The following is a 21,698-nucleotide window of genomic DNA, read 5'->3' as shown; positions in this document are numbered from 1 at the left end:
ATTAAAAAGTTGCTCATCTCATGGTAAGGTGGAACCAGAGTGGATGGGGGGTTCTTTTCTTCAATCTAAATTTCAATTTAACCCTTGATTCAGTAGGAAAATATTTAAGAATTTCAATTCAAAAGAGATTTCTTTCACTTTTGACCTTCTTGAATGAGAACCAGGTATTTTGTTTAAAAGCTCTCCTTAAATGCAAGTCGTATCCAAGCCAAGAGGTTTTAAATATGCCAATGGATTTGCACAATACTATGCAGCCAGAGTGAGGCAGTTTTGTGATCTTTGGGCCCAACTGCATCTGAAACTAGGGGCAACCAACTTTTCAGGTTATCTACTCTAGACACATTCTGCACACAACCACCATTAGAGGTATTCAAGTAGGCATTTCACATACGAGTTTGGCTTCATGAGAATCTGCTCCTTCACAAAATATACCGGTACTTGCAGTTTTTGGATCCTTTCAGCTTTAGAGCCCTGAATAGTTCCCTATGATTACAATCTCTTGTCATAGAATTGTAGAGCTAAAATGGACCCCAACAGTCATCTAGTCCAACCCTTTGAAATGCGCATGGTCCTCCATCCAATTTGAAACCATACTGGACCTTGCTTAGCTTTGCAAACATGCTAGCAGTTTTACTGCTGCATCCCTGATCTTGGTGGTCAGGTAACTCCATTCACAATAGCTTCACCTCCCTCCCTCCCTCCCCCTTTCTTTCCCTAGTTCCTGCCAACTTTACTTAATACTCGTATTTGATGTGCAGTAAGTACTTTCACAGCATTGCTGTTCTAAGCAATTCTGGCAAAGTGGCAGGACTGCAAGGACCTTTCTTCCATGTTTAAAAGGCCTTCACAGTATTGCCTTTCAACCAAGCAAATCATAAGAACTATTTTTGCTTTTCCTTTCAGGGGTCTTTCCACTGGGACTTCCCTGCCAAGGCATAGCTAAGCATACCTGAAATCTTCTGACCCAATTACTTCTGTGTAGTACATCACTTTGCACTTGTGAGATGAGACCTGGAGAGATGCCAGGACATCGTCCACCCGAGGCAGGCTGGTTGTAGCACAAGCAGGCATGCTGTGGAACTTCCACTGGAGAATGTAGAAACCAGGCCACCTTGTCACATGGGACCCCTGAAAGCAAAGCAGGGAGGGGAGGGGGGGATCCCAATGAGCTTCGTTCACAACTCTGGTTTGCGACTCATAGTGAAGAAGCAACAGTATAAATCTTCTCTAAAACTGTTTACTCCAACAACAGTCCTGAAACAACCCCATGCAGGCAACTTGATCAGTAGATTTAGCCTTTATAGCTGGAATCAGTCAAGGCCCCACCTTCTCCAGAGGGACCATAGGAACCAGGTCTTCCAGGACTCACAGCTAGATAATGTTGCATGTGGCCATTTTAGTGTTGTGGGAAACTGATGGGCTGCAAAGTGTTTCAGCCTTACAGTTGTGGTGATACTCAACTCCCTCAACCCCCATTGGCTAGATCTTCTTCTCAAATGCTTGATTGATATATCTGGGGATAGGAAGTGGCTGGCAATCCCAGGGCTTTCCTTTTGAAAACTGACCAGCACCATCCTAAAATCCCTTACCATTCCACAGGAAACAGTAAGGCCACTCATGACACAAGGCAGCTATTCATCGCAACTTGAGAATTCTCTTAGATCTGCCCAGTTACTGTTGGTTGTGATCAGATAGCCCCCCCCCAAGAGTGCTGTAGTCCAGCGATGGAAACCTCGTAGCCCTTGAGGCATTACTGACTACAGCTCCCATCATCACTTAGTTGCGCTAGCTGGGGTTGATGGTGCACTGGGAGTCAAAACATCTGCAGGGGCATAGAATTGGAAGGAAAGCATTGCCTAACGTGGGGCTCAAACCCACGACTCTGATATCAAGAGTCTCATGGGTTTCCCAACCCCTGCTGTAGTCTCTTGTTACCAATTCAAGTGACTTCTGTTTGGGGTAGAAGCCAGTTGAAAGTAGCCTAACAACATGGATTTTGCCTAGAGGCTGGTTCTCACCTGCACGCTCTCCCCTTCTTTACAGCTAAGCGGAGACTCCACCATGCTGTAGTCCCGCCCCAGCTGCCAGGCTTTGTCTATCAGTTGCACATTATTGCCACCGGGAGAAGTAATGCTGTGGGCCCCCAGGGAGTCCTTTTTCGGAGGCTGTGGTGCCCTCTTGGAGTGATAGATGTTAAATACAATGTCACCTTTGCAAACATCAAAATCCCAGGTGATCACAGACGAAGCTTCCACAATCTGAATGAAGATCTAGAGAGTTGGAGGATAATTATATTAAAAGCTCGGTCAAAGCAAAAAGCCTTTCAATGAGAAGAGCCAATTTGGCGCTGCTGTCAAATTTCACACACTTCGAATGCTCTGGCGTAGAAACCCACTGTGTTTATATTTGCTACAAAACCTGCTATGAGGGATTCTGTAACCAGATGCAAGAGTTTAATTGCTTCTGCATCCAACTGCGTAACATTTACAAACAAACATTTTAAAAAGCAGTACAAAGTCAAATTACACAGTCAATTTTCATTTAAGCTCTACAAATAAATAAATAAATAAATAAATAAATAAATAAATAAATAAATAAACATGTTATTTCAGAAGCCATAGGAAAGGGGGGGGGGACAAATTCACCCTTGGCTTTATGACAGCAAGGAAATGTGGCAGCCCTTTCTGCCATTTTGAAAGCTTGCTGTTTGTCAATAGTTGGACATTAAAACAGCATGAGAGAGCATGGCGTGGGAAAAGTAATCTCTTTTTTACAAACAGCCTTGAATACTTCTAATACAGAATAGTTGGAAGTCTAAATACTTTTTTACTTTTCATTAGATGTTATTGTTATTCTTATTAGATGCTAATTTTTGTGATTGTGGTTTTTTGCAATGTTAAGGTTTCTTAGTGATGATGTGTTTTTAATTGTTGTAACCTGCCCTGGGACCTTAAGGTGAAGGCCAAGTAATAAGATAATAATATAGGCTTCCCAGTGATCAAAAGACACTGTAGAAAGACAGTTTCTACATCTAGCATATCTCTGTCCTGCTGCTTTAAGGAAATGTAGATTAAAAGAACTGACCCTTCAATAAATGCTGCTGGGGGGGGGAAATAGGTGGCTCAACTGCATCAATATTATTCCAGTTACTACATAATAAAAAGGTAGATTAAAAGTATGCTACAGGCACCAACTGAGTGTATTCAAAGTGCACTGCATCTTGTTTTCTGCAAAAAAAATAGTTTAGTAAGGGGGGGGGGGAGTCAGGGCTTGCCTTCACAGCAGGAGTAGAAACAGTAATTTGAGCAGTGCTCAAATTACAGGTGGGCCAGAAGGGCTTGATCCCCTTTATCTTTTGAGGCAGCCCCCTTGCTACCACTTTTAGCAGACTGCAGGAAAGCAATGTTAGACTAAAAATGGGGGGTGGAGTTGTGTGCCTCTCTACTTCTTCCCCTTATTTCAGCATTGTTCACCAACACAAGCTCATAAGAAAGGACTTAGAAGGAACTAAGAAGATGTTTCAGAAAGTCCACTCTTACCAATAACTGCCCATGTGAGGCCGACTTGCATTACTAACAAAACAGCTGAACAAAGCTGAATAAGATTTGAGCTCCTCTGTTGTGAACAGAAAATGCTTAAGGTAGCATTTTTCTAACTGGAAGAGAAGAAGATTCCTCTACTCAGCTGAACAATTATTTTGAGAGTGGACTAGCTGAAATATCATCTGAAGCGCCTCTAATTGCACAAAGTTGGCATGAAGCCCATGTCAAGCCAATGAAAACCTGAGCTTGTCTGTCATGGATAGACAATTGGATGCAAGAAAGAAAACAAGGAAAGTCACCTCATGGGGAGCTCCTTTGAAGACGCTTGCAGACTGATAAATTGTTTCTGTCCACAACTTTATATCTTCATTTTCCAGTTCTTCTGCTGTACGGTATAGAGATTTGGGAACCAGCCCACCTTCTGGAACTTCACACTTCAGAGATTTAATTAAGGTGGAGGGGAGAGAAAAATCAGAATTAGATCTCTACTCAAACAGATCACACCTCAGAAAGAATCTGCTCAGAAGTACAGTGGTACCTCGCAAGACGAATGCCTCGCAAGACGGAAAACCCGCAAGACGAAAGGGTTTTCTGTTTTGGAGGCGCTTCGCAAGACGAATTTCCCTATGGGCTTGCTTCGCAAGACGAAAGCCCATAGGGAAATCTCCGGGGACCTCTTTTAAATGCTGGTGGTGGGGAGCAAAGCCTTTCCCCCCCTCCGGCCTTCAGAGGAGGTCAAGGAAGGCCGGCGGGGGCCGAAAGGCTTTGCTCCCCACCGCCAGCATTTTAAAAGCAGTCCGGCATAGCAGGGAAGCGCTTCCCGCTATCGCGGACGGCTTTTGAAGGCAGGCGGGGGGAGCAAAGACTTTCGCCCCCCGCCGGCCTTCAGAAGAGGTCCTGGACCTCTTCTGAAGGCCGGCGGGGGGCGAAAGTCTTTGCTCCCCCCTGCCTGCCTTCCCGGGAGAGCGGAGAAAGGCAGCGTCTTTCTCCGCTGTCCCAGACGGCTTTTGAAGGCAGGCGGGGGGGAGACTCCCCCCCCCCCGCCGGCCTTCAGAAGAGGTCCAGGACCTCTTCTGAAGGCCGGCGGGGGGCAAAAGTCTTTGCTCCCCCCACCTGCCTTCCCGGGGCAGCGGAGACTTCTCTGCTGTCCCGGGCGATCTTAAAATGCTGGCGGGCGGCAGCGAAGCCTTCGCTGCCGACCCCCATCATTTTAAAAGCCCCCGGGGCAGCGGAGACTTCTCTGCTGTCCCGGGCGATCTCAAAATGCTGGCGGGCGGCAGCAAAGCTTTCGCTGCCACCCACCAGCATTTTAAAATCGCCCCGGGACAGCGGGGGCTTTTAAAATGCTGGCGGGCAGCAGCAAAGCCCTCCTGTCCCCGGAGCTTGCGGGGCGGGAGGTGGGGAGAAGGGCTTTTCTTCCCACCCCCAGCCTTCAGAACAGCCTTCTGAAGGCTGGGGGTGGGAAGAAAAGCCCTTGTCCCCCCCCCCCAGCCTTCAGAAGAGGTCGGGGGACAGACTGTCCCCGGACCTGGTCTGAAGGCGGTTTCCCTAGGAACGCATTAATTGATTTTCAATGCATTCCTATGGGAAACCGTGCATCTCAAGACGAAAAACTCGCAAGAAGAAAAAACTTGCGGAACGAATTAATTCCGTCTTGCGAGGCACCACTGTAAAGCTCTTAATGGATGTGAGTTATCATTGAACAAAGAGACATGTGAATTGGTTTTTAAAAACTGTGTGTGTGTCCCACCCCTTACAATTTCATATTGGTTCAACAAGACCAAACTGCAAGTTTGTCTGTTTGGAAAATTTATATAGTGGGTTAGACCCTCCACCCCATATATGCGATTCACCTGGTGCTGTTGTTTTTACAGCCAAAATGGCAACAGCCACACAAGGTGATCATTAGCAAAGTTGGGTAACCCTGAGAACTGCAGGAGTATAAACAACCTTTCAGGGAACCAGTGATTCTAGATGCATTTGTTAATTAGAATTGCAGTGTGCTCCACTGATTGAGTTATCTGAATGTAGGGAATGGGAAGGGGGAATTACACACTCGACAGTGGGGCTTCCCTCATGCTTGATCCAGAAGGTGCAGTTAGTGCAGAATGCCACAGCAAGAGTGCTGCCAGATGCGAGGCCCAATGTCAGCATATAACACAGCTCTGCTCAGAGATCTGCACTGGTTGCCCATTTGCTACCAGGCCAAGTTCAAGGTGTTCCTATTCGTATATAAAGCCCGTAACAACCTGGGACCAGTTTGCCTACAAGATCGCCTTACCCTACACACGGCCACTCGACCGCTTGGATCAGTGTAACTGCCACTACTTACAGGTTGCCACATAATATCCGTTCTGCATTTGTAAGACCTCAATTCCACTTGGAACTCCCTGCTTATTCAGATTAAGCAGGTGCCTTCCACTGTACTATTTTCGGCACCTGCTAAAAACATTCCTGTTTAGACAAGCCTACCCAGACGCGAGTGGTGCTGTGGTCTAAACCACAGAGCCTAGGGCTTGCCGATCAGAAGGTTGGTGGTTCAAATCCCCGCGACGGGGTGAGCTCCCATTGCTCAGTCCCTGCTCCTGCCAACCTATCAGTTCGAAAGCACGTCTAGTGCAAGTAGATAAATAGGTAAATGGCTGGAAGGTAAATGGCATTCCCGTGCGCTGCTCTTAGTCATACTGGCCACATGACCCGGAAGCTGTATGCCGGCTCCCTCGGCCAGTAAAGTGAGATGAGCGCTGCAACCTCAGAGTAGTCCGCAACTGGACCTAGCGGTCAGGGGTCCCTTTACCTTTACCCAAATGTTTAGAAAGCTAAAGTAATTTTAATCTGTATTAGTATTTAAACGTTTGCATGTTTTAAAATAGGGTTGTACATTTTTTCTTTTTATCTGAGGTGCACCACTTCAGGGTGGTGGTTGTTTTTACAATCAAGCAGTGTAGAAATGTTATGGAATAAAGAAAATAATCAATGAATGCAGTTCTGCTACAACTACTGTTTACTTACCATGCATTCTCCACCAAGAAAATCTGGAATGATTTCCTTGTCAATATAATCCAACAGCCCGCCGGGTCCTTGATAGTCATTGCCAGCAAAGATCAGGAATTTCTTTCTTGTGTTGTCATCAATGAATGGACTGACCTGCAAGTAAAATGCTAAGTTAAAAAGGTAGCTCACTGGCTTTGAGGTGAAAGAGGCAGCTTCAGAGACACAGTGGGAAGTTCTGGGGTATCTAAATGAGCAGGGTGTGCTGCAGCCACTCCTCTTTCTAGAGGGGGTAGATTACAGCCTCCAATTGCTTCTCCCTGTGGCTCTGCCTGTCTGCAACTTCGTGAGCTGGCTCACTTAGAATCATAGAGTTGGAATAGACCACAAGGGCCGAGTCCAACCCCCTGCCAAGCAGGAAACACCGTCAGAGCACTCCTGACATATGGTTGTCAAGCCTCTGCTTAAAGACCTCCAAAGTAGGAGACTCCACCACACTCCTTGGCAGCAAATTCCACTGTCGAACAGCTCTTACTGTCAGGAAGTTCTTCCTAATGTTTAGGTGGAATCTTCTTTCTTGTAGTTTGGATCCATTGCTCCGTGTCCGCTTCTCTGGAGCAGCCAAGTGAGTCTTGCCAAGGACTTGCCAAGTGAGTCAAGTCCCCGGATCCTCAAATGGCTTCAAGAGGATACTTTTACTATTGGTGATACTCATAAAAGTGGCATGTTCAAGAGGTGAACTATTCCACCGGGCCACATTACTACTGTATGTAACTGAATTGTTTTTTGTTCCAGAAATGATGCTCCCTATAAAAAACAATGTTGCAAGTGTTGACCATGGCTATTTTATAGTACAGGGCTGGGTCCCATTTCCCAAAGCACAGTTCCCAAGGGAAACAAAAGCAAATGAACGTACCAGTGTCCAGAGGACTGGAAACACCCTGGGAGCTCGCAGAATGAGGAGGCGCCCCAAGGTTTCCGGATAATTGGCTTCGACTACCTCGATGATCCTTAGCAAAGCCTTGACGCCAGGCCTCCATAAGTGCCGCATGTTCAGGCCCTCCAGATCCACCAAACAGGTCCAACAACTGTTTGCCCCAAAGCAAAGACAATGAACTTACTAAATGTGTCTTTTTAAAACAAAACAAAAACCTCCCCACAGCTCCCCCAAAATCAGATTTGCTGAAGAGGTTTGTATCAACCACTAGAAAGCTGTTTTACTCTATCCCCCCTTGTCTTAGTTGTTGGGTGCATCACTGAACTGACGACATTCAAAGCTTCTAGGGCAGGCATGGCCAAACTTGGCCCTCCAGCTGTTTTGAGACTACAATTCCCATCATCCCTGACCACTGGTCCTGTTAGCTAGGGATGATGAGAGTTGTGGTCCCCAAATAGCTGGAGGGCCAAGTTTGACCATGCCTGTTCAAGGGAGTCCCCAATGTCATAAAACTCCCTTTCATCTATACTCTGGGTGTGAGGGATGACAACCTGTCTTCACCCTGAATGAGGAGCAGGTGAAAATCTACTTCCAAGTGTCACATAAGGCCTGGAAAACCGGTTTCCATGTTTTCCTAAACGTTTGGCTGAAACTCATGTGAGATGTGTCCTCCTAATTCATATGTGGGCCATGCACCTCACTTTGAAATCATGGCTTTGGGCATGATGCACTGCAGTGGCCAAACATGGCGTGCCATTGCATCTGTGGGCACGGGGACAGGTTGGAGCCCACATACACAGGAATTTCACAAGTATATCTCCTTAGCTAACATATGAATCAATATTAGAGTGATTAGCATGGAGTCTCTCAACACTTCACATTCCACTAGTAATTATATTTCATTTAACAGCTATTCTCTTTTACCTTATAGGTCTTCCAAACACTTTTGTATTTTCTTCGCACCTCCTCAGTCCTTCTTCGTTAATAGAGAGAACCTAAACATACACACACAAAAAGGAGAAACACGGATACTGCAGAGATGCTCTAGCAGAATAGCCATGGCAAAAATCGGGACAAAGAGAACTGCTTCTATCATCTCTGTTTTACCTTTGAAAGGAGATAATAATCCCGTTCCTGCTTTCCCAATTCACTGGTTCTACAGACTTTTCTGATGTTCCCCTAACTTAATTTCTGCATTATGTTTCTGCTTTACCTTTGTCAGCAATAATAGAAAAAGCTACCCATCCTCATGTTTGGAAGTCTCAGAAACTGAACTGAGTCCCCCCCCCCCCCAATGTGGTAGGAATGTGAGGTAGGGGTGTGGGGGAGAGAGACTGGAGTAAGTATACAATTAAGAAAGACTTTAGAATATGAAATTCCTCTGGATAATGGAAGGCCTGGGCTAGGTGGGAGCAGCCAGAATTCTATATGCAGGGAAACTGGAGTTCTTGGTTATTTTATTCTAACAAAATGTGCTAGTTTGCCAATAATGTAACCCCCCTGCCCACCTCATTAGTCCATTCTTGAATAGGTTACGTTATTGACAAAGAACAGGTATTTAATATTGTGGTAAGCTGGATTGATTGCATTAATATTCCACATTTTCTCCAAGGAGCTCAAAGTGACATACGTAGTTCTCCCCTCCTCTTTTAATCAGACAAGCTAAAACTGCTGCATGATAAAAAGTTGCAAGAGCTGGCCCAGGGAAAAACTACAGACCAAACTCCATAACCTTTTTGTCTGGCTATACCACAGGATGTTATGGGGCGAGGTAATATAGAGGACTGTTCTACTTTGCAGTGGGGAAATCACCTTTTTGCAAACCCCAATGTACACACTAGAAACCTGGCAAATGGGAAACAAGCTGGCTTAGAAACTCTCCCCTAATGTGCTTCTTTTCCCCCTTTGCATGCTGACATTTTTATTTTTAAAATGGGAACATTAAAAAAAAAATAACCCACCACCTACAACCGGAGGTACTGCAAGCCACTCTATGACCTCAGGATTCTACCACCTCACCTTCCTGCATATGTAAACCACAAAGTAAGACAACTCCACCCAACCCACAAAAAACCAAACAAAACTTCTGATATTCTGGCAGAACAGTGTGAAAAATGAACACAGATTGACGAGGCCAGCCACAGTGTGCTCATCTTTCTAATGTGAAGCAGAGCTATAAAACAGGAACATTGTGTTCACTACCAAAACACATGGCATCAAAGGCACTTACATAGCGAAGCAAGGCTTCTTCCCCGAGAGCTCGCACCAAGCCTTTGGTGTCCATCTGGCCAAGTCTCAGCACATACAGTGGACGCCCATCTGAACAAAAAAGAACAGCGGCAACTGTGGTTTTGCAAGGGCAACTAGAATGATCAGTGTTTGCTTGGCAACTTTAGTTTCTATGAAAGCAACTGATGCTCCTTGGCTGCAAAGGAAATCTGAACTTTGGCACAGCTTAACTCCACCACCTCATTAGGAACTTGTATTAGCAAGAATCCTGGAGTGAAGGAGAGGGAGAAACACACTTTGTATGTTCTCATTAACGTTGTAAGAAACAGGACAATGCTGGCAACTTGGCACAAAGCTATAAAAATTAGGCTGCAGGACCAATTTAATGTATTGGTCAATATTATCTGAATAATTGCAGTTTCAGGCAGAACTGCCTTAGGAAAGCTTAACATTCCTACAGTCTGAGCTATTAATGGAATGCAGCTAGATGAAAACCTAAAACTATTCTTTAACCCAAAGTGTGTGGCTTTGAGGATTGAATAAAATCTTTTATAAGTTTGTGAGAAAACTGCAGAAGCTTTAGTACTTGAAAGCAGAATCCTTGGCATACACAAAAAAAGACAAAAGTTGCTGTGAGCCCCTTTAAAAGTTTAGGTATTTCACTTAAAGCACAACTTGATGCAGTAAAGCGTTATTATTTTCCCCCCACCATGAAGGGTAGTTTTTTAATTTAAAAAATCAAGCTGAATTTCTCAGAATACATTATTGCCAGCTTTTATTCTTTGAAGCACAGCTTTCAGGGGCCGAGTAATTTTAACAGTGGCAATATTTTGTTTAAAACACTATCTTTAGAAGCAGAGATAACAAACACATCTCCTCGCTTGTTCCAACAAATGCACGCTGTGTGTGTGTTTTGGACCATGTTTCTGAAAACTATGCTTTCATGACTTCAATCCTGCCCGAAAGATGCTTGAAAACAGCATAGTGATTCAGAAGCATTTTGTTCCTACCTCTGCAGGAATGTTCAAGGGACATTTTAAAAATCTACAGAGAACCTTTCCTATGGCCCCTTTTGCTACACATACCAGCCAAAGTGAATAATGGGCTAACAACCTATGCTTACATAGGGCAGCAGGGCTACTCTACCTTTGTCATGGTGGTGCCAGCCTCCAGCATAGTAATCCTGAAGTACTTGAGGAGGGTTCCAAGTCTCCAGAATGTAGTCCACCTGGTGCTGCTTACGCCACGTTAGGGACTGGCACATGATCTCTCTGGCTTTGTCAATGTTGAAATCTCTCGCACGCAGGAATCGTAAGATATGCTCATCTTTTGGGATCTGCAAACATCAGTGAAAGGGGGCTGAAAGTTACAAACCATCTGATTCCAAAGTTATCTAAACGGTGGAGGTGAATTTTATTTGCTACTGAGCAATATCCATTTTACACCCTCAGAGCAGAAAACTGGGGCAGCTGCCTTAATTGATTAGATTTAAATCTACTTTGCATAAATAACTTGTTCTAGTATTTGCATTAATGTTTACACCCAGCTTTTGAGGCAAATTGCCAACCCAAGGTGGCTTATGGTATCTTTGATAAAACAATAGTGTTATGTATTGCATGCTCTTTAGATGGTGCACATGAGTCAAAAGGAAGTTTCTCTTAGATGAGGCCATCCCCATCCCTTTCACTCACGGAGAACCAGGAAGACACCAGCAGTAGAGAACTAAAGAAGAAAAATAGCTATTGCCCACAAATGCAGGTTATAACAAAGCTTTCCAAACTTTTCATGTTGGTAACACACTTTTTAGACATGCATCATTTCGTGACACAGCAATTCAGTTTTACTAGCAAACCAGAGGTTAAAGTAATCCCTTTCCCTGGGAGGAGCACGAGGAGTGTTCATGCGACACACCTACACACTGCAGCCGACACACTAATGGGTCACGACACACAGATTGGAAAGCTCTTGGTTACAGTATCTCCACTTAGGTCTTTACATCATGGTTGCAGGGATACAAGCATCAAGAGAACAGCAAAGAAAACTACTGAAGCCCTCTCTACAAATTCCATGAAATTTGGATAAGAAAAGACGGAGAAAGCAGAAAATAGTAAAATGGGGTATTGGTATGTTTTCTGCTATAGTATAGCTGTTAGACTTTTAGCAATTAATAGGAGGTAATCAGTAAAAGAAAGAGACTCGTATTCACACACACACACACACACGCATACAAACACAAAAATAGGATTAAAAATCTGAATGAGATTCCCAATAGCACTTGTCAGTTTACCCCCTTTTGTGGACAATGACCACAGCACAGCACACTTTGCCATTCACAGCATTGCTGTTCATGTGCCCCAAGAGGGGAAAAAGCAAGCTGGGAAGTTTTTGAACACTTTGTAAGAAAGTTGTTTGTTATTCCTTTGCTCTATCTGTGTTAAACTATAACTGACTTACAATGCCATCCTGAAAAACAGTACTTTATGCCACTTTCAAGCAGACCAGAGTGAAAACGTGTGTTAAAGAGATGAACAGCTAGAGCGGGGTGTGAGAAAATAGCAAATCAAAGCTGTGAGGAGATTTTTGTTCCAAAAAAAAAAAAAAAATCAGATGGAAATGTCATCGTTCTTTAGTTTAATCCACAGAAAAATGGGTACAATCAGGCAAGACATTTAAGAGACGAGAAGGGAAATGGCAAACACTCAAGGGTTTTGCAGTGAACTGGATAACAGAGTTAAGCCGGGATACATCTGCAGTGAAGATCAAGCCACTAAGTAAATATTGGGAAAGTAATTAAGGAGATCTTGGTTGTATGGCAGATAGCATAAAAATAAGCAGGTTTGAAAGAAAGAGCACTAGTACTTACAAATCTGTTGGAACAAAATACAGCCCAGATTTTGAAAATATAATCAACTTTTGGCTTCTACATCAGAAAATTACTTAAGAGTGGTGAGAGGTAATGCTTGAAGCATCCTCTTTTTTTTACTGCTACTGCAGCCAAATAAAATCAGACATTCTAGATGCTAAGATGACATAATCATGATTTAAAAGTGATTTAAACTGAGCTTCTGCCCTATAGCACCAAAGATAATATTAGGCTAGAGAAAATGACCATGTCTAAATCTTGGATGGAAACTGGAAGCTGTAGGAGTGAACAAGCTGACTTATGATAGAAGGAAAGTGCAAGAAAAACTTAAGGAAACACAAAAAACACAGGCCGGTGTGAATAAACCACCACATTGGGGAGCAGAGGGGCAAAGAAACTTTGCAAGCTGGTGAGGCGGGGGGGATGCTACATTGATTTTGAAAACAAATGATGGAAAGTTAGAATGAACCACAATCCATTTTAAGTAGCACATCCACACCAAGAGATCAGGGCACAATGTGGCTTCTAATGTAGAGCTGGAAGCTTTGGATTCAAGTTGAGTTTAGGTACTTACTATGTGGGAAGCTCCCTTCAAACTTAGGGTAGCTTCGTGTGCTATACAGCAACAAATACATATTTACCACTAGTGGGGTACATTCCTTGAGCAGCCACAGTTATTCACAATTCGCTGGATCACGTTGTGCCCGTCTCTTTCCTATGCGAAGTTTTCTCCCTAAACTTCAGACTTAGAACTGAAGTAAGCTAACTTTTATTTTAAATAGCTTACTCTTGAAGTACTGGCTGTGGAAGGCAGGGAGAACAAAACAGGAAATTGGAATTTGGCTGTTGCGGTATTGCAGGAAAGATGTATTTGCATGTCCAACTGGCCTTTAGCTTTTATGCTAGTCATATAATCTCAGTGCAGCATTCCATGAATTACGGACCACCTGCCCAAGTGTGCAGTCTTGCATGCTTTCAAACTATCTATGCTGTGAGAAAGGCATGGCAGTGGTTAACGGAGGAATGTTGTTAACAGGAGCCTCCTTGCAAGGAACTAAATCAATCTCCAAGCAGGACACAGTAAAACTGGTTGATTTGTTGACATTTCAATTTTATGCTTCTACAATACATAACCTTTAGCATATATGAAAGGATATCTAGGCTACCAAGCCAAAGCTTTGTTTTCTTTAAGTATAAAAGCATCTGGTCTCTGCACTCTGGGAAGTAGATTTAAAGATTAGACTTTACAGCACACAGAAAAACTAAAAGGTATCAGGTTCAAACTAGTTCAAGGCCATCTTATGTAAAAATGTCCATTCCCTTGGATGGATTATTGACATGCTGCCAGACCACCTTGCATGCTGTGCACTTTTCCGATGAACGGGAAGTCAAGCACGCAGACAGATACTTACTTTGCCTTTGTGCGTTTCCTGGAGCCACTGCCGAAGCCTGATGAGGCAGCTTTCCTGAAGTGGTGTCAAATCTCCCAAATACCTCTTGATGTAGTCTGCATCCAGCTTGTCTGAAACCATTATTTACACAAATGCTATTAGAATCAATGATTGCTGGATCAATTAACAAATGGCTTTCTGTATACATTCTTCAAGTTGAAGCTCTGGCTTGTCCTTTTGCAGAGCAAGCTGCCATTTTTAATACATAGTTTGAAAAGAATGAAATGCTACTAGCTGAGCTGTTTTTCTTCCACCAGCTCCAGCTAGGCATCACCCTAGTCAATAATGGGTGCCTTTCCCTCACTCAAAGTCTCTGTTAATAAAATGCAACCTACAGATTTTATATCTGAAAACATATCTGTACAGTTGTTTGTGTTATTTATGCTGTGTGGCCAAAATCATGAAGTTTGGCTACAGAAATTGTAGACATTCAGCACAGAAATAGAGATCCACCAACTCCTTGCTTAAATTATAGCTGTTATATTAATGGAGACACACAAAATAACCCCCAAAGGCAGACAGGGCAGGCAAACAACGCACCATCGGGTGTTCCAGCTGTGGGCTCTGATGCATTGTTGCAATTGTTGATTTCCTTAGGGCTGAGTCCCTCCTTGGTGGTAGTTTCAGGTATGTTGATTGGAGGGGACAGTGGCCGCCTTACATGAGATGCGCCACGTTCAAACGTAAATTTAGCCGGGGGGCTCCAACGAGGAATATAATTAATTCCCTCCTCTTCTAGCTGATTCAAGTAGTACTCGATTATTTCTTTGCCCTTTGAAAACAAGGCAATTCTTTAGTCAATGCACTTCTCTTTGGGCATAGGTTTTCAGAGAAAATTGCACTATTAGTTCTTCCTTATGTAAAACAAGATGTAATCTAAGAAAGTGAGAGCCCTACTACATGCTTCTACATTTCAGCATCACCCGCCCCCCAAGAGCATGAACTAGCTTAGAAAAGAATGAACCTATTTCCATGGTACTCAAAAGATACACCAACTGAAAAGTCACAAGGAGACCTAAGGCAATGCATTTGCCCACCGACTCCTTTTTGGCCAGGCATGGATACAGTTGGTCTGGGAAGCATGGAGCTCCCACTTTTGACGAAGGCACCTGAGCATCTCTACATACAGGTTAAAGCCTGGGCACAATAAGCTAGGCAACCTCCTATTTTTGACAAGTTGTTTTATTCTTGTGGGGAAACTTCTTCTAAAGTCGCATGCTGTTTGGCACAGTATGATTTAAAGTACTGCCAATCAAAGCCATGCTTGCAGTTGGGCAACTGCCTCGAGGGAGATAAAAAACAAAACAAAACAGTATCTTTATTTACTTTGTTATAACAAAGAGTTTAAGCACCTATGACGCATTCCAGGAACCGCATAATCAATTTTCAAATCACAAAGTCAGTGCACAAGCAGGCTCCTCTATTTGCAACAAGAGCAGATTAATCAATATTGTCTAAATAAGAATGCACCATTCATAGAGGACAAGAGCAGCCACCAATAAAGCCGAACCTGGCCGGACAAATCCCAAATGGGCTCAAAATAACTCCAGCTGCAATATCGAGAGCCAGCAGGCCAAGGAGTTGCAAACTTGAAAGCTCACCTTTTTAATATTGCTGGTGTATTGTTTCATGGCAATCTTTTCTACTGTGCTTTCAAATCCAAAGAAAGATTTAATATCAAGGCTTGCAGACTGCTCAAAACATGTCCAGTCTTCATTGTCTGGATGCACCTGGGGTGTTGAGAAACAAAAGGTTGGCACATAGTGTGAGAAATTTGTTCAAGTATCACAAGAGATTCTGAAGTACAGCATACAATGTTCTTTTTTAGTGCAGCCAACTGGCGTGCTCACCAATGCACAACACAACTAAGCTTTAGTTTAAAGCTGCACCACTATGTAATGTAAACCACAGTGGCTTAAGACTGCCAATGTACTTTGGTCAAGGACTTAGGTTTTAAAATAGTAATCGACCTAAGTGGGCTCTGTAAAGCTCATGTTTATGAGTTTTCAGTTCTCTTGGTTTTTAGTCCCATTTCAAGATCCAAAAAGGCAAGACACATGTGTAATCCCTGCATTTCAGCAGAACTATTCCAAGTATTGACATTCAAGTTATTGGTGCAACTCTTTGCTAGTTTCTCAGCATGGCTTCCACCATCACAGAAGTCAACTTTTCTCAATTCCTGTCATAAATCACACAAGTCATCCTGAAAACTGCCACAGAGAAAGGAATTGCTGTGTATTGTCTAACTCAAGGCATAAGGAATTTAACAGCCTGTTCCTGTGCAGACGTAGGCATTCCTACATTCACTGGAGTTTATTAATTAGGCTAATATAACTCTGCATATGGCAAGGCTGAAAGCAGAGATCTGGCACATTTAACGTGGGCAGGCAACTCCTGTACTTTGCTAAATTAATTCTACTTGGAAAATTATGACTGATTATGGTGGATGCCTTCAAAGGAATTCTAGAGGAATATTAAATGTTTGGAATTAGCAGCCAGAATTTAAATTGGGTTTTAGTATTCAAAATGCCACACACTACTCCTATTTCTTCTTAGCAGCTAAGAGCTTTTATGGCTGCTGCGATGTTGTCACCTCTCTGAAGAGAAGCAGCAGCCTAAAACCCCCTTATCATTGAAGAAATTGAATTGCTAGCTCTAGATTTTTCTAGAAGGGAAAAAAGCAGACAGTGAACATAGGCTTGATTTATATGCCTATTTCCCCTGGTATTTAGATTTTCCTGTTGGCAAGAATGTGGAAACTTATGCATGCAACAGAGTTCTTTACCTTGCTTTGATTGTCTGCTTTTCCTAAAAAAATAAATCATGGCTGTCTGCAAGTTTAAAAGACACTGGGACAAGAACTTGTCGGCTCACCTGCATCATATCCTATGCCCTGGCACTACATACTATCAAGTAGGAGTCTGAACACCTGCTAGCACCCGTGCAGACTTAAATCAGAATGAAAATGAAGTGTTCTGAACACATGCCAGTCCTAACATATTCAATATGTTTGTACTGCCTGAGCACAGAATGTTAAATATGACTAGATCTGATATTTCAGTGTTGTGGGATTCTGTCCAAAACAAGAAAATTCCCAAAAGCCGTTACAAGTTACCCAGCTCAAAAATGCCAGCAAAATATGTGCAGCATTAAACTTTCTTATTGAAGGAAAAGCCAAAGTGCAAACCTCCACTGAAGGCCCCCAAAGGCTTAAACCACACCAACCTGCCTTGACTCACCGTGTAACAGCAGTGTTCATTAATGACGACCCTATTGGAGAAAGTCTCATTGTGGGCCTCTATGTGCAAAGTGCGGTCTCTTCTGTTCAGTGAGTTCTTCTGGATGAAGTAAACATAATCAACCCCTGCAATCTGAGAGAAGGGAAGAGGCAAAGTTAAACTGGAGTAGCAGCAGCCTTGCAGACAGCTATCCAGGCCCATCTATTCAGGCCAACCATTGTTATGCAGCTACCTTTTTCAGGAGCCGTGGTGCATCTACGTCCAGTTTACAGCGCCTTTCAATTATGTGGATGGCCTTGTCCTCGCTCTTGAATTCGTTCACAGTATCACTGCCTACAAACATGGGAATGAGGGGGCATGTAGGAAACCTTTTCTCATAAGCCTGTAAAAGAAAGGAAGAACAAATGTCAAAGCCTCGTTAAAAGACTCTCCAGATAGCATTGTAATATATCTGAGTTAAAGCTGATCACGACCCGTTGCATTTTCTTCAAGTTGTTAAAATAATTAAAGGATGATGATTTGTGCATTTCAAGTATCTACCAACAACAGTATGTGGCACTAGCAGGCTCGGAGTCTAATTTTCACTCCTTGTGAAAGCTCTCCAGGCGACTCTCGAAAGTACTTCCCCAGAGGCTAGTAAAGACTTTCAAGGTCTGTTCCTTGCAATAATAGCTCTCCCCAAGCACAATAGCTACATTCATGTAATGACTGCAATGTGCCATTACCAGACTATACTTGTGCCTAAGAACTTAATGCCTTTTATTAAGTTACTCACACAGCAATGTCCTCAGTTCAGCTAAACAAAGAACATGGTCACAGCATCCATAAACCTTTGAATCGCCCCCAAAATGGTACTGCATTTCAAGGAAAAAACCAGAAAACTCCAAAAGACAAGCTCCATGGGTTGGAATCCCTGAACACAGACTGACAAACTGTTTTGCATTCCCTATTCTCAGGGCCTCACTTTAAGCAGAGAGAACAGTTGTGTTGTGTACATGTATCCAATATTATTCTCCCATAATGCCCAATTACAGAATCAGGGCTTTTTTCTGTTCCATTTTACTTTATTTCACAGTGGACTGTTTCATGGAGATGTCATGAGATGGGGATTCTATGGGCTGGAAGAGCAAACATGCAGCTGAAAACAACAGGGAAGGTGGCTGAATTGTTAAACTGATATCCTTTCCCATCTCTCATGGCAACGTATTTACTCAAGAGAAACATGCATTCACCCTAAAGGAATTGATCTGAGAGAGGAATAAGGAAGTAGAAGAATTACTACCATTGCCTGTAAGGGAAATAGAGTCTTAAAATGGCAGCCTGGCTAGAATGGCCAGACTAGGGACCCAGCTGCAACAGCAGCGGCATGCAGGCATGATGTCCAGGGCACAGATTGATTTAGGCCTAGTTCTGACTTAGTTGGTTAAACAGTGTCCAGTTTGTACTGCTTCAGACTGCAAGTGGATGCTCCTCTGTGTGTGTGTGTGCGCGCGCGTGCACACACACACACACACACACACACACAACTCCTGCACCTCTCTCTTCATATGCAAAGCTATAAGTCCGTGAGAAAGGTTGAAAGCCTAGCACACAAAGCCCACCCAGCTAAGACACTAGTATTCAGCTGGGAGGAGTATTCAATCGTGAGAAGCCTACCAGCCATCTGAAGTGGCACAGCCCAGACACAGGTTTACCACAACAGCAACAAACTTAAGGTCACACTCAAATGAATTCTTAAATGCAGAAGTGAAATCTTAGCTCTTGTCCACTTCTGCAAGTAAAGAATCTCTGCTGCACTGAACCACATCAGTCTCTTCATCTCTCTCAAGCACATGCCAATTTCTTCATTTTTCGTCAAAACTGGGTGGGTTTATTTACAGGGGTGGGGAAAATCCAGCCTGCGGGACTTATTAGGCCCACCAGGCCTCCCCTTTTGGCCCAAGAGGCCATTTCTGACAGGACACACCCAGCTGCTCTATACTTCATGTTGTATGATGTCAAAAACAGAGCAGGTAAAAACCTGACTTGGCTCAAAGGGGCCTATGAAGTGCTTTTCAAAGTGCTGTGTGAAATAACACCTTGAAGCGGGCTTTTGAAGACACAACAATCAACTGTGGTCCATAGCTTGTGGTTTGTCTTGGGCTTAGACAAAATGTTAAACCAAACCAAGATTTAGCACAGCAGCAAAGTGGTTGTGCCATCTCCTCTCCTGGAACCTGCGCAGTTGCTTCTTCATGCTAGGCTGTGCTATACAGCTATAGTGCAAGCGCTGGCTGGCTGCTGCTGATGGAAACTGTAGTCCAAAACACCTGGAGGACACCAAGCTGGTGAAAGCTGGCCTAAACTGATTCAATGTCACCACAAAGCACTCAGCATTAAGGGAAGTTTTTCCGAGCAAATGAGGAACCAGTCTGATCATTCATCAAATATCAATATTTACACTCTTATCTACTGAACACAGGCATTTCATTTTCACCTGATATTAGCCATGAGCATAAAATCAACACCCTGCCCACCAGGACTGAGAAACGGTTATTTTCTATAACTTGCCCAAGTTATGTAGCTTCATGGAATTAAATAACATCGTAGAATTAAGTAACTCCATGAAGTTAAAGGTAAAGGTAAAGGTACCCCTGCCCGAACGGGCCAGTCTTGACAGACTCTGGGGTTTGTGCGCCCATCTCACATCTATTGGCCGGGGGCCAGCGCTGTCCGAAGACACTTCCGGGTCACGTGGCCAGCGTGACAACGCTGCTCTGGCGAGCCAGAGCCGCACACGGAACGCCGTTTACCTTCCCGCTGGTAAGCGGTACCTATTTATCTACTTGCCCCCGGGGGTGCTTTCGAACTGCTAGGTGGGCAGGCGCTGGGACCGAGCAGCGGGAGCGCACCCCGCCGCGGGGATTCGAACCGCCGACCTTTCGATCGGCAAGCCCTAGGCGCTGAGGCTTTAGCCCACAGCGCCACCCGCGTCCCTAACTCCATGAAGTTACTTATTATGTAAAAAAAAACCCTGCTAACTCAGTCCAAGGTGTCAGTTACTGAAAATGCTCAGCTTTTCTGCTCCCAAGTTTAACAGAGAAATTGGGGGGGGGGGGAGAGAATAATGGTATTCCAAGACCAAGCATAACTCTGGGCCAACGTATATAGTCAGTAGAAACAGGTGGGAATGCTTTCCTTGAGTTGTACCAGTGAAGGAGGGCAGCTGAATGTTGGAATGCTCTGCAGTGCACACATCACACACACAAACACACATGCTGCGGGAGGGGGGGGGAGTGAAGCACATGCCATAGGAAAACAGCATGTGCAGAAAGTTCATTTGGTGGAGAACATTCAAATATGAAGTACACCCAAAGCCATCATAAACTTGCAGCCTTGATGCAATGCAGTCCACAAAAAGCATTCTGCCAACTGGATAGCCTCTATTTCTATCTGCATGTTACATGGCAAAATAGTGCAAAACTGGAGGTGTGAACTTGGTTTGAACTGATTTAATCTGGCAGTTCATCAAGACTGCCTACATACGGAGTCATCTGGTTCAATGGATATTGTGAGTTTGACTATGAGATTTGAGTTCAAATCCTTACTCTGTCATAAATTCACTTAGGAGGCTTTTGACAAATCACTGTTTCCCAACATACGGATGAGTTGTTGAAAGTCTAATGCTGCTTCCATATCAAATCCACTTCCACGGCAATGATCTGTCTCAAGATTCTGCAGTACTTTGTATGACTATGTTGTCTTCAGCCATCTAAATACAGTGGTACCTCAGGTTAAGTACTTAATTCGTTCCGGAGGTCCGTACTTAACCTGAAACTGTTCTTAACCTGAAGCACCACTTTAGCTAATGGGGCCTCCTGCTGCCGCTGCTGCACAATTTCTGTTCTCATCCTGAAGCAAAGTTCTTAACCTGAGGTAATATTTCTGGGTTAGCAGAGTCTGTAACCTGAAGCGTATGTAACCCGAGGTACCACTGTAACTGTCTCAACTCTCAACTCTCCAAATGCTTGATGAATCCACCCCAATGCCTTAACAAAATCCTGCATTCACATTGTGATATACCAAATGTCATGTTACACATACCATAAAAAATATCATTTTAACAGTATTTTTCTTTCAAGACACCAAGGAGGCTGTTTGTGCACCCATTTAAGTCACCTTAATTTTGGCAGGAGCAATGAGTTTCCAAATATCGCCCCAAATAGGCAAGCTCAGACAATCAAGCACCATGATTTGGAAACAAATTCTGCTTCTGAACAGGATTACAAGAGAAATAAGCTCCCCGGCAGAATCTACTTACATAATGTATTTTGCATTATTTCCACATAGAGCCTAACTGCTGCTCTTGCTTGCACTCAACATTCCTGTGAATCAGTATCTGAAGGAAGCTTATTAAATTCATTTAAATGTTGCTTTTTCTGTGCCCTTACCATTCACTCTTAAAAT

The 21,698-nt window shown here is 43.6% G+C and overlaps 1 protein-coding gene and 1 long non-coding RNA gene across 5 annotated transcripts in view; one reads left to right on the top strand and one right to left on the bottom strand.

Annotated features, from left to right (window-relative positions):
• Positions 1-4,052, top strand: part of LOC309521950 — a 47,122-nt gene extending 43,070 nt beyond the window's left edge. The window contains exon 4 of the long non-coding RNA XR_014214798.1: positions 3,920-4,052. This is a non-coding gene — a long non-coding RNA (uncharacterized lncRNA). The remainder of the gene's footprint in view (positions 1-3,919) is intronic.
• SEC14L1 (SEC14 like lipid binding 1) overlaps positions 1-21,698 on the bottom strand; it is a 60,210-nt gene that overhangs the window by 3,172 nt on the left and 35,340 nt on the right. For all 4 annotated transcript variants that reach the window (XM_082203798.1, XM_082203799.1, XM_082203797.1 and 1 more), the window contains 13 exons: positions 17,485-17,634; positions 17,253-17,384; positions 15,615-15,743; positions 14,554-14,785; positions 13,975-14,084; positions 10,846-11,035; positions 9,701-9,789; positions 8,395-8,465; positions 7,450-7,621; positions 6,555-6,689; positions 3,842-3,976; positions 2,019-2,270; positions 950-1,128 (listed from right to left, as the gene is read on the bottom strand). In XM_082203798.1, coding sequence (XP_082059924.1) covers positions 950-1,128; positions 2,019-2,270; positions 3,842-3,976; positions 6,555-6,689; positions 7,450-7,621; positions 8,395-8,465; positions 9,701-9,789; positions 10,846-11,035; positions 13,975-14,084; positions 14,554-14,785; positions 15,615-15,743; positions 17,253-17,384; positions 17,485-17,634 — 1,976 coding nt within the window. The remainder of the gene's footprint in view (positions 1-949; positions 1,129-2,018; positions 2,271-3,841; positions 3,977-6,554; positions 6,690-7,449; positions 7,622-8,394; positions 8,466-9,700; positions 9,790-10,845; positions 11,036-13,974; positions 14,085-14,553; positions 14,786-15,614; positions 15,744-17,252; positions 17,385-17,484; positions 17,635-21,698) is intronic.

This window comes from Podarcis vaucheri (assembly GCF_965113315.1).
Source record: "Podarcis vaucheri genome assembly, chromosome: 2".
Classification (NCBI taxonomy): Eukaryota; Metazoa; Chordata; class Lepidosauria; order Squamata; family Lacertidae; genus Podarcis; species Podarcis vaucheri.
This window is presented reverse-complemented; position numbering and strand designations above follow the sequence as displayed.